This window comes from Dendropsophus ebraccatus, chromosome 8 (genome assembly GCF_027789765.1).
Source record: "Dendropsophus ebraccatus isolate aDenEbr1 chromosome 8, aDenEbr1.pat, whole genome shotgun sequence".
NCBI lineage: Eukaryota > Metazoa > Chordata > Amphibia > Anura > Hylidae > Dendropsophus > Dendropsophus ebraccatus.
In genome coordinates, this window is record NC_091461.1 from 44,261,033 (window position 1) to 44,279,179 (window position 18,147).

Below are 18,147 nucleotides of genomic sequence, written 5' to 3' on the forward strand. Positions count from 1 at the left end.
AGTGGATTGAAAATCCGGTCTGGATAAGGGGGTGGTCACATGGAGTGATGCCATACAGTTTATTATATACACTACTAGAAAATGTACCCGGCGCTGCCCGGGTATAAAGTGTCAGTGTGTTAATTAGATTTGTTCTAAGGTGCCCAGGAGGCCAAGCTGAAGGTATTGTTTCATCTGAGTTAATCAGTGGAATTAGTGTATACCTGTAGTGCATAGTTGGAGGGGTTCTAAATACCCACAATGTATCGTTTTTAGGGGTCTCGCATATCTGTAGTGCATAGTTGGGGGGGCTGTATACCTATAGTGTATAGTTAAGGGAGGTCCTGTATATCTGCAGTGTACAGTTGGTGAAGGTCCTGTATACCTTTCCTGTATAGTTCGGGGGACCTGTATACCTGTAGTATGTAGTTGGTGCTGTATACCTGTAATGTATAGTTGGTGGAGGTCTTGTATACCTGTAGTTTATAGTTTGAGGGTCCTGGATACCTGTAGTGTATAATTGGTGGAGGTCTTGTATACCTGTAGTATATAGTTCGGGGGTCCTGTATACCTGTAGTAAATAGTTTGAGGGTCATGTATAACTATAGTATAGAGTTGGTGGAGGTCCTGTATACCTGTAGTGTATAGTTTGGGGTCCTATATACCTGTAGTATATAGCTGGTGGAGTTCCTGTATACCTGTAGTATATTTGGCGTCCTGTATACTTGTAGTATAGATTTGGTGAAGGTGCTGTATACCTGCATTATAGAGTTGGTGTAGGTCCTGTATACCTGTAGTGTATGGTTTTGAGGTCCTGTATACCTGTAGTGTATAGTTTGGGGTCCTATATACCTGTAGTATATAGTTGGTGGAGTTCCTGTATACCTGTAGTGTATAGTTTTGGGGTCCTGTATACCTGTAGTGTATAGTTTGGGGTCCTGTATACCTGTAGTATATAGTTGGTGGAGGTCCTGTATACCTGAAGTATATAGTTGGTGGAGGTCCTGTATACCTGTAGTATATACTCAAAAAACAAAATCTTTGTGCCTAATCGCACTGTGTGTGAATAGTCCCGTACCCAGTCGCCAACTTGGGTTAATGCAACATCCAATAAATAAAAACCAGGACAAGTACTGCTTTAAGAAATTCTTGTTTGGAAATATTACTCTTTTTGCAATGCAATTTTCACAAGAAAAACAGAAATTAACATCACCACAGTGCTCAGGGATTGGGGATCCGATGTTCACGCCGTAGCGTTGGTATGTTCCATTCCCTTACTGAAGACTCTCACTCTCCATAGGACGTAAGATGACGACCACACGTCTTGCTACGTTTTGGGGGTATGCCCCCTTTCTCAAGCATAATGGAAGTGCACCCTTCACCATATTTATAGCAGTTGTTCAATTACATATCAATTTACTATAAAAACAATAAATATCGGTTACAGATCTAAAATGCAAATGGTAACTTTAACTGGTTTTTATATATACATTTTCAGCATATTTAGAACTTTTTTTCAATAATATAAACCATCTACATTATATACGTCATCTAAGTGAAATAATGAAATTGCTAATCTACCCTTACAAAAACACTGTAAAATTACACACTTCATTTAACCCTTTAGGGTGTAAACTTTCTAATTGATGTATCCAGAACGTTTCTTTTTGTAACAACTTTCTTTTGATGTCACTGACACTAACTCCACTCACTTCCTCTAGTACAAGCCACCTCACGTCACACACCTTGTGACCAAATTCGTGGAAGTGGCGTGCAACAGAGGTTTCTCCAAATTCTTTTTTTTTTTTTTTTTTTTTTGGAGAAACCTCTGTTGCACGCCATTTCCACGAATTTGGTCACAAGGTGTGTGACGTGAGGTGGCTTGTACTAGAGGAAGTGAGTGGAGTTAGTGTCAGTAACATCAAAAGAAAGTTGTTACAAAAAGAAACGTTCTGGATACATCAGTTAGAAAGTTTACACCCTAAAGGGTTAAATGAAGTGTGTAATTTTACAGTGTTTTTGTAAGGGTAGATTAGCAATTTCATTATTTGACTTAGATGACGTATATAATGTAGATGGTTTATATTATTGAAAAAAAGTTCTAAATATGCTGAAAATGTATATATAAAAACCAGTTAAAGTTACCATTTGCATTTTAGATCTGTAACCGATATTTATTGTTTTTATAGTGAATTGATATGTAATTGAACAACTGCTATAAATATGGTGAAGGGTGCACTTCCATTATGCTTGAGAAAGGGGGCATACGCCCGAAATGTAGCAAGACGTGTGGTCGTCATCTTACGTCCTATGGAGAGTGAGAGTCTTCAGTAAGGGAATGGAACATACCAGCGCTACGGCGTGAACATCGGATCCCCAATCCCTGAGCACTGTGGTGATGTTAATTTTTGTTTTTCTTGTGAAAATTGCATTGCAAAAAGAGTAATATTTCCAAACAAAAATTTCTTAAAGCAGTACTTGTCCTGGTTTTTATTTATTACCTGTAGTATATAGTTTTGGGGTCCTGTATACCTGTAGTGTAAAGTTTGGGGTCCTGTATACCTGTAGTGTACAGTTTGGGGTCCTGTATACCTGTAGTATATAGTTTTGTGGAGGTCCCGTGCACTTGTAGTGTATAGTTTTGGGGTTCTGTATACCTGTAGTGTCCTGTATACCTGCAGGGTTGTATTTACCCGTATGGCAGTGTTATTCAGTCACAGTGTGTCGGTATTGGTCATGTCTGGTATGGGGGTGTTATCCAGTCACAGTATGGCGGTATTGGTCAGGTCTGGTGTGGCGGTGTTATCCAGTCACGGTATGGTGGTATTGGTAAGGTCTGGTATATCGGTGTTATCCAGTCACAGTATGGCAGTATTGGTCAGGTCTGGTATGGCAGTGTTATCCAGTCACAGTATGGCGGTATTGGTCAGGTCTGGTGTGGCAGTGTTATCCAGTCACAGTATGGCGGTATTGGTCAGGTCTGGTGTGGTGGTGTTACCCAGTCACAGTATGGCGGTATTGGTCAGGTCTGGTATGGAGATGTTGTCCAGTCACAGTATGGCGGTATTGGTCAGGTCTGGTATGGAGGTGTTATCCAGTCACAGTATGGCGGTATTGGTCAGGTCTGGCAGTGTTATCCAGCACAGTATGGCGGTATTGGTCAGGTCTGGTGTAGCAGTGTTACCCAGTCACAGTTTGGTATACCTGTTGTGCCCTGTATATACATGTACTGTATGGATGGAGTAGGGGACCCTGTATACATGTACTGTATAGATGGAGTAGGGGGTCCTGTATATACATGTACTGTATAGATGGAGTAGGGGGTCCTGTATATACATGTACTGTATAGATGGAGTAGGGGGTCCTGTATATACATGTACTGTATAGATGGAGTAGGGGGTCCTGTATATACATGTACTGTATAGATGGAGTAGGGGGTCCTGTATACATGTACTGTATAGATGGAGTAGGGGGTCCTGTATACATGTACTGTATAGATGGAGTAGGGGGTCCTGTATACATGTACTGTATAGATTGAGTAGGGGGTCCTGTATACCTGTACTGTATAGTTGGAGTAGGGGGTCTACCAGTTATTACTGTGGATGTTGTGAGGCAGCTTCCCTAGCAACCATTGCTCCCTGTGAAAATGAAAGCAGTAATCCTATTGGTTGCTAAGGCTCCAACTGCCGTGTCTGCTGCAGCTAATTATATCACCTGTGTGTGCAGTGAGGAGATTTTCCCATTCATCTCTATGGGGCGCCTCTCTTCCCTCTCCCCCTCCCCACCTGTACATCTGGCGGGGACGGGACCTTCGCAATAACCTTCCCGGGCACCCAATGTATCTGTGTGCCAAATTTGGGGTCAAACGGTTCAGGCGTTTGGAAGTCTATAGAGGACAGACAGACAGACAGACAGAAGGACAGACAGACAGACTTTGATTTTTATGATATAGATAATATTATTCTGTGGTTTACATAGTATTTCTACACAAAAAAACAACAACTGACATCTATGGTAAATTGTGCTCCCGCTTTTCACCACTATAACAAAAAAGTCACCATCTGCATTCCTGCGGACTGATCTACAGGAGGAGCAGAATTAGTTGCTGCACAATACAGAACATGACAGATAACTTTTTCCGAGCTAATTCCAGGGCCACACAAATTCTTGACTTCATTAACAATAACTTCAGCTCCATCTGCAGCTGCTAGGCAATGGCTTTCATTTCCACCCACTGTACACAAACCATTCTTGTTCATAGAATGACTTTATCCTCGCTCTATTAAGAAGAGAAAGATTAAAAATGCCTATATGAACAGGCACATACTTGAAAATAATTAATATGGCATTAACCATTCACAACTGAATCACGCTCATTAGAAACATTAAGCTTCGTATTGCATTTATTTCAATTTGCAAGGTTACTTATTAAAAGAGACATTTCCTAATAGCAGCCTCATTGTTACACTCTGGAAACAGGGAGCGTATTGTTTCTAGTGATACTGCAGACAGTTGTTGCCTTTAGTTTTCTCATGTGAAATTTGCACTTTGTTCTTCCCAATACTGTCTGGCAGTGTGGCCATTTCATTAAATGAACCTGTCTAAACTCCAAGTTAAGCTAAAAGACACAAAGATTCCCATTTGTGACACAGAGATGATGACTGTCGGGCCTCAATCTGGTAAAATTTTATATTGAAATAATAATAATAATAATAATAATAGCCTAAATGTGCTAAAAGTAGCAAAGCTAGATATGGATATCTGAACAGCATTACTTCTGTGATAATAAAGTAAAATTTATTTCCTACTATAATAGATGGGTGCAGGATTAGGTGCACATGTTCTGAATTACTATACAGGTATAGCAAAATATATAAAACTTTATTATAAAGTGAGAGGACCTCCATGATGGATGGCTGACACCAGCATAAATCATTTTAATATTATCCCTTTTTGGATTACTCATTGAATAGATTATCTAAGATAAAGAGGTTGTCTGGAGAAAACAAACTCTCCCTACTGCCTCCCTGTGGCATACAACAACAAACAAGCCATACTTGCCACCCCTTGCTCCTCCCGCTGAGCGATCTTCTAGTCCCAGCTGTGTTCCCATTCTGCTGGTTTCCACTGATGTCCTGCTCCCTTGTTCAGCTCTGTGATTGGTTGAGCTGGGAAGTGGGAGGTCATCAGAAACTAGCAGAATAGGAACAAAATGGGGACTGGATGATCACACAGCATGAGCGGCAGGCAGGGTAAGTAGCTTGTATATTGTTTTATGCCACACAGTGCAGTTAAATAAATAATCCTAAATAGTGCTGATAACAATGATTACCAATGGGAGGGTATTACATTCAGGGGGCAACACTGTGTACATAGTAAGAACACAAGTATTTACACAAGATACAGCTGCCTAGAGCTTCATGGGTGATCAGAGACCGCTGAGTTGCTTGAAACAGTGACCATACAATGAAGGTAATCCAGGGTTCAAAATTGTGTAAAAACATATCACTAAGTTATGTTTACACATCCATTTTTATAGCTCAAGAAATGGAAAAAAATTGTCTGTTTTTTACAGGAAAATTGTTGGTTCTAGATAATGCTCAATGCTCAAAAGATGCAGCAAGCATACCTTCTTCCTCCCCCACCCTTCCATACCATGGGGGAGGGGGAGGGGTTGCATGAGCAAGGTCTCTTTGACATGTGAGTTCTAAACATGATCTAGAACTGATAGTTTCCTTTTAAAGGGTCATATGTTAGGTATGGCCTGCAATTAAAAGAAAAGTCCAGCAAATTTTTTTTATTAAAGTATTGTATTGCCCCTCAAAAGTTACACAAATCCCCAATATACACTTATTACGGGAAAAGCTTATAAAAGAGCTTTTTCCCTGCACTTACTACTGCATCAAGGCTTCACTTCCTGGATAACATGTTGATGTCACAACCCGACTCCCAGAGCTGTGCGGGCTGTGGCTGCTGGAGAGGATGATGAGCATCTGCCTGCCATCATCCTCTCCAGCAGCCACAGCCCGCACAGCTCTGGGAGTCGGGTCGTGACATCACCATTTTATCCAGGAAGTGAAGCCTTGATGCCTTATGTGCATTCCCCGTAATAAGTGTATATTGGTAATTTGATAGACATCAAAGTATTTTCAGGTTATGAGCAAACGCTACACAAGACTAAAATAAAGGGAATATAACTTTGTTCACATCTCTGACAAACTAGAGTTTGCTCCAGTGTTGAACTTCAAATATTGATTTTCTCTTACTGCATCTCATTGACGCTTCTGATGTTTTTCCACAAACAAAGAGGAAAAAATATAACTGAATAAAACAAAACCCTAGAACGGAAGTTGATAAAGTTGTAGAAATTTAAAAAAAAAATCAGTGTGGTTTTCTTTCCTTGTGATAAAACATTGAAAGAAATAGTAATTATTTTTGTATTTAGTTGGTAAGGAAGAGGAGGAGGAGGATGAGAAGGCTATTAGAAGCACAGCTTGTGTGGACTGGACTGTCACTTGGGAGCAGCACAAATGTTTTCTCGGTTTGTTAACATACTGCATTCTTTTGGCACTGAAACCTAAATTCTTAATTGTGAAATACTCCTGTACAAGCCTAAGCAATAAAACAAAAGGTATCATTTTGGCCTATGGGAATTAAGAGAACATTCTTTTCATGGCTTTTCTGATAGAGACTAAACAGAACATGCTGGGTGGTGTTACCTCACTATGTACAACACTATAATCAGACATTGTTTAGTACAACTATATCTAAGCCACCATGAATTAGGAGTTAAAAGACAACTCCGACATTTTTTCCCCCTCCCCCCCCCCCCGGAAGTAAAAAAAAAACCCTATACTTACACATTTACTGTCGACCCCGTCTTCTTCTCCCGTGGGGGCGGGCCCGGTCTTCCTCTTCTTCAGAATGAATAGAAGGGAAAAGGCTGCCAGTGCGCACGCGCACCTGCAGCCTTTTCATTGGCTGGAATGCATCACATGGCTTCCAGCTTGCTTAGCTCTGATTGACTGAGCAAGCTGGAAGCCATGTGATGCAATCCAGCCCAAAAAAAAAAAGGCTGCTGGTGCACACGCGCATCTGCAGGCTTTTCGCTCTCATTCATGTCATGAGAACCCGGAAGTAAAGAAGATCTGAAGACGCGGACGGGGTTGATGGGGACCACGGCCGGCAGGAATTTTTGAATGGCGATTGACTCAGGAGGGATGGTGAGTATAGCGTCTATGTCTGTTAGTGTTTTTTTTTCCTGATGCCGCAGTTGTCCTTTAATGGATGATGGACATTTATGGTAGAGTATGTGGAGAGAACATATTGGCAAAAGCTAAAGAGTCATGTTTGCATTCTCTGCAGGAAATGTCACGAAAGGGATGTAGATATGTTTCACCTGGTTTGGTCATGCCCACAAATACGCGGGTTGTGGGATAAAGTGTGGCAGACTGTGGGTCAACTATTTAAGAAAAAAGTAATACCTATCATAGAGGATGCTGAAATGGTCTTGGGCGGTTTGTCTGAAGATGGGGGGGTTAACTCCTTCATTAATAGGATTTTGAACTGTGTAAAAGTTCTGTGTAAAAGTTCTCATAAGGTTTGGGGGCATCATTTGAGAATTCGGAAGTATTGGAGGGAGGGTTCCGAGCAAGGGTGAAATGGCTCCTTTTTTTTTTTCCTTTTCCCACTGCCGAGGCTGGGTGGGGAAGGGGATAGGGGAGGGGGGTTATTAAGTATGTGTGGGACTGCGATGTGACGGGACTGCAATGTTTTTAAGATGCGTGTTCAGATCTGTATGTTTATATCTTTGTTATATTGTGAACTTGAAAATAAATATAAAAAAAAAAAACACATGTTTGCAAGATAAAGATTAAAGCAACATGATCACAGCAAGAAAGGGGTTATAAGATGGAGGCAGCCCTGGATTAAGCAGCCAACTGCTTATAATGATGATGACCAATGTAAGGTGATTACATTAAGGAGGCAACATTGTCTACATACTAAAAACACAACTATTTACACACCGATGCCTAGAGTTTCACGGGTGATCAGAGACCTCCGTGTGAGTTGCTTGAAACAATAGAGACCATATAATGAAGGTATTCTAGTTTCAGCTAATAAAAATTTAAAGGGTTGTTCCAGTTTCAGCTAATAAAATGTATCACTTATACAATTAACTAATATCCCATGCGTTAGTAACTCATAGGTTCAGTTTTTCAATGGGTTCCTTTATTTTTTTTTACTTCCAGAAGGTGAACATGGGTCCTATTCGTGTGATGATCCCACATAGGTACCACTTGTTACAGTTATCCGTGCCGTGTCTTGTAACTGTTCACCTGTGTCAATGGTAAAGAACTAATATCCATACTCAGGAAATAAACAATGAAGGGTCCATCTGAAGCAATGATGTCGGCAAATTACCGATACAAAAAGTATATAATAAGACTAGTTCTCACATCCTGTCTCAGTGACTATAGAAATCATGCCACCAGAATTATTGGATGCCTGATGATAGGGAATTTTACTATATGATTTATGCAGACACAAGCCTCATTATTGTTTGTATTCCTGCCGCAGAACAAACACTGTGACAATTGTGGGAATTCTGGTGGACTTATTTGCATACTCATGACATTTCTGTGGAGCGCCTTGTCCCATTTAAAGGCTCAGAGCACGGTCACATGATGTAACAAATGCTAATCTTGCAGCATAGATTCTAGGGTAAAAGATCAATCACTGACAAAAAAGGAAAAGGGGGGGGGGGAATAAGACAGCTTTTAAGGTGTTTCTAGACAGGAATGCAGGTTTCCTGCCAAGATGTGTATTAAAAGTATGTTTATATGCAGAGGAGGGAAAACATTGCAGTGTTATTGTTAAGTACAGTACAGTAAAGCTGCATTCCACATGACATCAAAACAGTATTCGTTTTTTATTGTTGCTTTTTTTTTTTTTTTTGCAAATATGACATGCAAGAGGGTTTGGCTGGGTCTATTCTGCATGGTAAATCTACAGCTATTTATAACACAGTGCAAAAGGATGTGGATATCGAAACCCCGCCCACATATATTTATAATACGGTCCAAGTGGAGTGTCAAAACCCCACCCACATATATTTATAATATAGTCTAAATGGTTGGGGATATCGAAAACCCGCCAACACATATTTAAAATAGAGTCCACATGGATGGGGATATCAAAATCCTGCCCAAGTATATTTAGAATACAGTACAGATGGATGGGGATATGGAAACCCCCCTCACACATATTTATAGTATGGTCCAAGTGGATGGGGATATTGAAATTCCGTCCACACATATTTATAACACAGTGCAGGTGGATGGGCATATCAAAACCTCACCCACACATATTTATAATACACTGCAAGGTTAGGGTAGCACATTGTTTGGCTGATAGCTATCTTGAAAATCAAGACTTTACATTCATAGACTAGGTTCTAACTTCTGGAAAATATTTGGTAAAGGCGGCCGTTAAATAGATGCCAGCTAATAAATATCATGATCATTATTAGTATCCGTCTATTTAACAAGACGGCCGCCTTTACTGATATTTTCCCAAAGTGGGAACGTAGCCATAGACTTAGCAATTCTCAATCATAACATTTATTGTCACCAGCTTAAAGCTTCACATCCGATGTGCCAAGTCATGAGAGTCCATGACAATAAATCCTAAGCCTAAGACTGGAAAACGAATAGATCCAACTGATAATGCACAACTTTTTTAGAAAATTCTCCACACAACTTTTAAAACGTATCGGTTGTGGATCATAACTCTGTAACCATTGATATGTGCTTTCTATTCTTACGAGTCACGGATGATAACCCACAATAAAGCCCATTCAACGTACAGGCCGCAGATTATTGGCAGACAATGGAGTGTGTCCGAAGTCGTTCTCAGTTATTTCCTACACGTTCTACGTAATTTCACCAGCTTATACAAAGACAAGAACAGGATGCCTGTAGTCTGCTGAGACACTAGGGCTATTGATGTGCCTAGATGCAATGGTGAAATAATAGTAGAGTATTAGCTGCCATAGGATTTTTTTGAGGTTTATTCCTTGCTTTCAGCATTGTGTGGGTTAAATCGACACATTCAGAAAGTCTCCACTGTGTGTGCTAGTTATTTTATGATGTAGCCTACTTATTATATTAACTTTATCTACTATCACTACTTATAAGAACCCCATTTCCAGTCGACAGGACAATGCTTTATTTTTTTCCTCCCACATCACAAAAAGAAAAAAAAACAAAAAACAGCGCGACAGCAAAGTATAAATGGCCTTTGGTGCGCTGTCTGGGTAATACTGCTTACCTAGCAAATCCTGACCCATTTACTCAAACCACATGCAATGCAATGTTCTCATAAAGACATTAACAAGCGTCTTAAAATCTCAGCGTGAGACAAATCCACGTAAATAAATGTTACCGAAAAAATTTAAATGTGTTGTCGCGCGGCGGCCATTCGCTTCCCCCGTTAAAGTTTGTGCGTCTCTCAATTACGCGAATCCTCACAGATGTGTTAATTCACCTTTATATTTTATGAGATGCTACTGCGTACTCCTCTTCATATTATGTATCCATCCTGCCACTAAACCATCTGTCAAGCAGCAGGCTTTTGGGCATGCATTATTTGTCCTTCAGAACGTGATAGCTTTGATACTAATTTGTTCTAACAAATGGATTGACAAAAAGCATACTGGTAGGGGTGTTTTGTTTCATTAAAATGGCAGGACCACGCACACATCCGCAGAGAATACAGCCAGCTCCGTATCACTAATTCAGCTCGGCCCATGTTTCCAAATAACATTGTGAGATTTTCCAAAGACCTATTTTTTCTCTTATTACGCCTGTAATTATGAAGCTGCAGCCCCTCGTTCACCATGGTAACCTCGCCTTAAGAGAAACACAATTATTCACCATCTTGTTCATTTCTTGTAAAAATATTCTTGACATGTGAACTTAATGCAGTAATGAAAACATGGTTATTGAAATTAGGATTTATGCTGCAAACCTTTTGTTCTCTATTGTTTATTTAAAAGGAAAAAAAAATTGGCTTTCTTTTACATTGAAATTATACCCAAATAAGTTACGTCTGCTTGGGCTGATGCCTTTTTTTTAGGTCTATTTCATGGGTTTATATTTTCTTATTATAAAAATAAATGCATAGGGGGGGGGGGGGTGATACAAAGTTTTTTCGTGGCAGTTTTTTTCCCCTTTTTTCAAAAAATCCTAATTCAGAAGGGGATTAAATAGGAATAGGAAATGTAGGAAAAAAGAACTAAGGGTGAGTTCACAATTAAAGGGGTTCCCCAGGAATAGAAAAAGCACAGCTACTATCTAGCAAAGACAGCACCACAGCTGTCTTCAGGTGCTGTGTTGTGTTACAATTCAGCTCAAAGGAAATGAGCTGCAAAACCCGCACCTAAACTGAGGACAGTAGTGGTGCTGTTTCTGGAAAAAAGCATTCATGTTTTTTAAGCCTGGGTAACCCCTTTAATATCCTAGTATGAAACTACCCTAACAGTCAAGTATATATATACATATATATATATATATATATATATATACACTGTATATATTATTATTTTTTTTATTATTATTATTATTATTATGGAAGACTCATATCATAAATTAACCCTTTAAGGACATGGCCCATTTTCGTTTTTACGTTTTCGGTTTTTCCTCCTTGTGCATAAAAGGCCATAGCACTTGCATTTTTCCACCTAGAAACCCACATGAGCCCTTATTTTTTGCGTCACTAATTGTACTTTGCAATTACAGGCTGAATTTTTGCATAAAGTACACTGCGAAACCAGAAAAAAATTCAAAGTGTGGTGAAATTGAAAAAAAAAAAACGCATTTCTTTTATTTGGGGGAAATGTGTTTTTACGCCATTCGCCCTGGGGTAAAACTGACTTGTTATGCATGTTCCTCAAGTTGTTACGATTAAAACGATATGTAACATGTATAACTTATATTGTATCTGATGGCCTGTAAAAAATTCAAACCGTTGTTAACCAATATACGTTCCTTAAAATCGCTCCATTCCCAGGCTTATAGCGCTTTTATCCTTTGGTCTATGGGGCTGTGCGAGGTGTCATTTTTTGCGCCGTGATGTGATCTTTCTATCGGTACCTAGATTGCCCATATACGTCTTTTTGATCGCTTTTTATTACATTTTTTCTGGATTTGATGCGACCAAAAATGCGCAATTTTGCACTTTGGGATTTTTTTGCGCTGACGCCGTTTACCGTACGAGATCAGGAATGTGATTAATTAATAGTTCGGGCGATTACGCACGCGGCGATACCAAACATGTTTATTTATTTATTTATTTGTTTACTTTTATTTAAAACCTGGGAAAAGGGGGGTGATTCAGACTTTTATTAGGGGAGGGGGCTTTTTACTATAAACAACACTTTATTTATTTTTTTTACACATATACTAGAAGCCCCCCTAGGGGACTTCTAGTATATACACTGTGATCTCTCATTGAGATCTCTGCAGCATAGATATGCTGCAGAGATCCATGAGATCGGCACTCGTTTGCTTTCGGCTGCTGCAGCCGGAAGTAAACGAGTGCCGAGCCGGGGACGGCGCCATCTTGGACGCGTCCCCGGCCGGCATCAGTAACGGAGATCGCTCCTCCGGGACAAGGTCTCCCCCACTAGACACCAGGGAAACGTTGCCTCCGGTAATCGGAGGCAGCTGTCAACTTTGACAGCTGCCTCCGATTAGCTAATTAGCGGGCACGGCGATCCGACCGTGCCCGCTAATAGCAGCGGTCCCGGGCTACTCGCGGCACCCGGGATCGCGGCACTTCAAAGCGGGGCCGCCGCGCGGCCCCGCTTTGAAGTGCAAGTGAGGACATATGACGTACCGGTACGTCATATGTCCTTAAGAGGTTAAACATGAAATAGACCTTAAAGGGGTATTCCGTGAAATGTACTTCTATTTAAATATCTCATGTCTTCTGGTACTTATCAGCTGCTGTATGCCCTGCAGGAAGTGGTGTATTCTTTCCAGTCCTGTGGTGCCCTTTGCTGCCACCTCTGTTGGCAGTAGCTAATCCCCATAGAAAAACGTTCCTGCTTTGGACAGTTCTTGACATAGACAGAGGTGGCAGCAGAAAGCAATATGTGAGAATAGAAAGTAAATTACAAATCTATATGACTTTCTGCAAACAGTTAATTTAAAAGATTTTTTTTTTCTGAAGTACCCCTTTTATACTTTCAGCATGTAACATAGGCATACAACAATATGCCATTGGGACAGTCACTGAGCTTTTTATTCCCTGTTATAGCTGATGAGCTCTGAAGTGGTTCCAGTTGTCACCTATGGCCTAAGCTAACCCATGTCTGTGACATTCCAGTGGATTTTCCCTTTAATAACATTCTACGGTTAACCCAATATTGTTCTCATGATTATATGACGTCATATGTATTGTCACCAAAACCACTGTAATATTATAGGTTCATCTAATGCACCAAAGACTAGAACTGACCCCCTCCCGTTGATTCTGGTAACTACATACTGTACACCATATTAAATGAAAAAGAGCTAAATGTGCACCGAATAGGGAAAAAAATCTATAGACCTATAATTGACACTGCATCAGATCCTAGAATAAAAGTACTGTTTTAATAACCTCAACCTAGAACATATTCCGCTCGATGCCTCTAAGGCTTTCAATAAAATAGTCAACCTGTAGAAGCATATTTTCTTGGCTTAAACAACAATCCAAAGAATATAAATGTAGTCCGACTGTAATGACATATTTATAGGGCAATAAAGCTTACACTGCTCCTTCTTGCTTCACTTAAAGGGATATTGTAAAAGGTGCTGGTAGAGAAAATAGTCAGAATTTTTTTTCTATAAACTATTACCAGATGAATTACAACCCAACGTTCAGCTGATAATGTTTACACTACATTGCTGCTGCAGCTCTTACAAATTATTATTCATTCAGCCTTTTTTTTTTTTCTTTCTTTTTTTACCTACTATTTGCCAACTAGGCATGTTTCGTGATCACAGATGCTACCTAGTTCTACAGAAAACATGCACATACAGACATTTCTGCTAAACAAAAGCATTAATCAGGCTGACACCCATTATGCTACGCTTTCCGTTCCTAGGAAATTATATGGAATAAGGAAAAAATAAAAAGAAGAATGAAGAACCATTTGAGCGTCGTTTTACTGTTGATATTTGGAAATAATCTATATAAAACTTTGCAAGTAGATTGCATTACTTATCTTGCGCTGGACCTTAGTTACAGCCTATATTATAGCCTAGAGCTGGATTCAACTCGCTGCTGGATGTTATTGGATTTGGTCCATGGCTAGTTGACAAACACATCCCTAACAGCTTAGCTGAGCTCCTATAATGCGATAGAACAATTAGTTTTCTTTTTCTAAATCAGATTACTGAACAGTGTCTGGTGTAAAGACATCAGTTCCTGGAATAAGAGAAAGCTTGGTGCAGATACTAAACAAGCTGGAGATGCTATGGGGGGAAGGTCTGAGCTCGTCTGAAAAAAAGAAGCCATGGAAGAGCATGGACCAGACACTAGTGCTTCTCAACATGTGGCTTTCCAGCTGCTGCCATCATGCCTGGAAGTTGTAGTTCAAACCTCAACCAATTGATAAAACAAGTAGGGAGAGAAGCGCATGGCTGAGCGCTTCGCTATCAGCTTTCTGTGCCTGCAATCAGTACAGTCCCACTGAGTTATGTTGAGAGTCCATCACATGTCACCAACTGAGAGAGAACATGCCTAGCTTGTAATTCTTAAGGTTCATTCTAGTGATCAGTCAGGGTCTGAACAGCAGCCTGATTAAAATCTATCTAGCTCTATCTATCTATCTATCTATCTATCTATCTATCTATCTAGATAAGTATATTCCACGGCACACGTATGAAGTTCCAAACGAAAAGTGTTTATTCCATCAAAGGTGATAATATAACATAGTGCAGCACAGCAAGTTTAGGGTAGATGCGACGTTTCGACGGCCTCAACGCCGTCCTCCTCAAGCATGCTTGAGGAGGACGGCGTTGAGGCCGTCGAAACGTCGCATCTACCCTAAACTTGCTGTGCTGCACTATGTTATATTATCACCTTTGATGGAATAAACACTTTTCGTTTGGAACTTCATACGTGTGCCGTGGAATATACTTATCTATCCAGTGGGAGTCCGTGGTCGGGACTCATCTACAGGCACCGGAACATTTATGGTGAGGTGTGCTGCTCAGGGATTACCTTGTGCTATCTATCTATCTATCTATCTATCTATCTATCTATCTATCTATCTATCTATCTATATCTATCTTATCTATCATCTCTCTATCTGCTCTCTCCTATCTCTCTCTATTATTTATCCCTCTATCTCCTATCTATCAAGCTTACGTGCGTACGTTAAGAATGTAGCATCTGTTCAAGTAAATCATAGACAAACATATCATACATTTTTAGGGACCTCTTTTTCCTCTACACATTTGCAGACTGAAGCTTTATTCAGTTGAGCGATCATTTCTGGACTGGTAATTCAGCGGAATAGTCACTTCTGCAGCAAAGCAGCAAAGCTATATATATTAGTTACATATAACCCTTGCATGCCCAGTAATTGTAGGGTGCAGAGTTGGTTTACCATGGACATTAAAAGGACCCAATATATCACAAATCATAGAAAATTAGGCAGTATGGAGATGTTTCAATGTTTAGACCTGCCTTAACGAAAGAAACATGAATATACATAGTAAGTATACAGTATACCACTGTACACAGATTGTTACATAGTGTACAGTGGGCAGCATTTAGACAACGTATTGTGTACATTACTATTAATCGAATAATAGACACAACACAAAATCTGTTCTTAAGATCAAAAGAGGTTACCAGGCACTACATAATGGCCTACTCATAGGATAATCCATACTAAGGCCTCATGCACACATTCTGTGCATGGTCCATATATATATATATCAACAGTGTGCAACGGAATGGATTATTGGAACTCCCAGCATCATGTATCATTATGATACCAGGAGTTTCTAAAATCCTTGCGCTGCTGTACTGACACAATTCTGATAATCCAATTGGTTGTACACTGTCCATATATACCTGGTGCACAGACCATGCGCATGAGGCCTTAGTATGGCCACATTGTTATGAGAACACATATACGAACTGATCACAGATACTGAAATATTTCAGAATTAAATAGTTACCTAGTTCCACCTTTTCTTTGAAGACATCCTTGAAGTTGAGACCGCTATTTAATGAGGATTGTCTGTACTTTAAAATACATTCTTTTTGGCCATTTTTTCCCAGTTCTTTTAGCTTTAAGGGTAAGGCTCGGAGTCCACATTTCCATTTTGAATAATCCGATTGTGCCCATTTTGTTAAATCTTCAAGTCTGACTATTACTTTTTCGGAAACTGCAATTACTTCATCCTGTAACAAAACATAAAGAAACTGTAAAACCTGCAGCATAACTTTTGCTTTTCATGCCTCTGGGGAAGCAAAGTGTAAACCCAGCAATGGCCGCCATTAGAGGCTGTAACTTTGCAATATCATAAAGAATTTTTAACGCCTTGATTCCAAATAATTGTAAACTTTGTGACACCTGGCAGTAAGGCTGTAAGCAAGGTGTGCAACCCATGATATATAGCCCTGTGTGAAGGCCACATATCACAGACTGTACACTTATCTGTAGTTGTGTCAGTCAGGTAGTGTAGTGGTCTGGCCGTTCAGGAGCTCAGTGCATCATAACTCATTATGATGCTATGAATCCTGTTTACCGGTATGTGCTCAATCAGTGAGATTCGGCCACTACATGAGCCGTATATCACAGGCTGCACAAGATATGGACAATGTGCTACAGAAGAGAGTTCGGAGCACCCGGCATCATCATTCATTCTTTAAGTGTTTGTTCTACTGTAATGACACTTCATGTCAGTACAGTAGCGAGAAGATATAAACAGCTTTTGAAAAGACACTCCTTTTGAAGAAACAAGTACAATTCCTTAATAGGGTATTTACAAGGAATCCATAAATTGAAAAAAAGTAAAAAACAAAGCAAATACAGACAATAATGCTGGGCACATATTATTCATCACACCAATGAACCTCCCAAAAGCAACGGTGGGCATTTTTGCATTGGTAGAACGGCAGCCTATAGCAAGTTAAATATTGTTTAGCAGCTTCAATCTGACCTGACGGGGTTGAGTTTGAAAATAACATTTGAGCCTCTTTTGTCTAAACAAACAGCACAAACACAGTGATGGACTCATTGTCACTGCTCCATTGTTCAAACTAGAGTAAAAGCAGATGAGAAAGGATTTGCACAGAGACATGCTTTTATGTAGGTATTTTAATAGAGAAAATTATGGTTTAAAGATTATATTAAAGGGGTATTGCAGGAAAAGACAACTTTTCCCCTATCCACAGAAGATCGCTGGGGGTCCGACCTCTGTACCACCCAGTGATCTCCTTGTCAGGCCCCAGCTTCTGTGTAATAGAGCCTCCTCCTGTGGCTTCCGGCATGCAGCTGCAGCAGTGGCTGATGTCAGGATCCTGGGAGCCACAGTAGGAGGCCGGAGTGTGGACCAGGTAATGTATACACTGGGCCGGCGTGGGTTTAGGGCGATGGCGTTTACATGAAATTCCTCTGCAAGTGTGTAACCCTATTCAGAATGACAGTGAGAGATTAGCAGCGGATTTCTCTGCAAACTTGCAACGTGAATTCCACTGCAGATTCATTACGTGTGGATCTAGCCTAAAGGAGGATTACGGGCAGGGACAATTTTGTCAAAACTGCCAAGAAGGGTGGAAAAAACAACCTGCACTCACTCCCCGACTCTAGTGCTTATGTCCGTTGTCCTCTGCTCTAGTCCCCTGCTGCTTCCTGGTCTAGAGAGACGTGACGTTCTAGGCTTGCTCAGCCAGTCTGCTGATATTTCCCCTCTGTCGCTGACTATCCTGACACATCAAGTCCCAGATCCCCACTGAGACCGGGAGGTGGCTGGCCAACCCAGCAAAGGACACGAGTGCTGGAGCCGAGGGGCGGGTGTTAGTGCATGCTGTTTTTTTTCATCCACTCCCTCCCGGGCAGTTTTGAAAAAAAAAGGCCCTGCCTGGAATTGTCCTATA

The 18,147-nt window shown here is 40.4% G+C and overlaps 1 protein-coding gene across 1 annotated transcript in view; it reads right to left on the minus strand.

Moving 5' to 3' along the window:
* ARID5B (AT-rich interaction domain 5B) overlaps window positions 1-18,147 on the minus strand; it is a 274,509-nt gene that overhangs the window by 206,358 nt on the left and 50,004 nt on the right. The window contains exon 3 of the mRNA XM_069980286.1: window positions 16,224-16,449. Coding sequence (XP_069836387.1) covers window positions 16,224-16,449 — 226 coding nt within the window. The remainder of the gene's footprint in view (window positions 1-16,223; window positions 16,450-18,147) is intronic.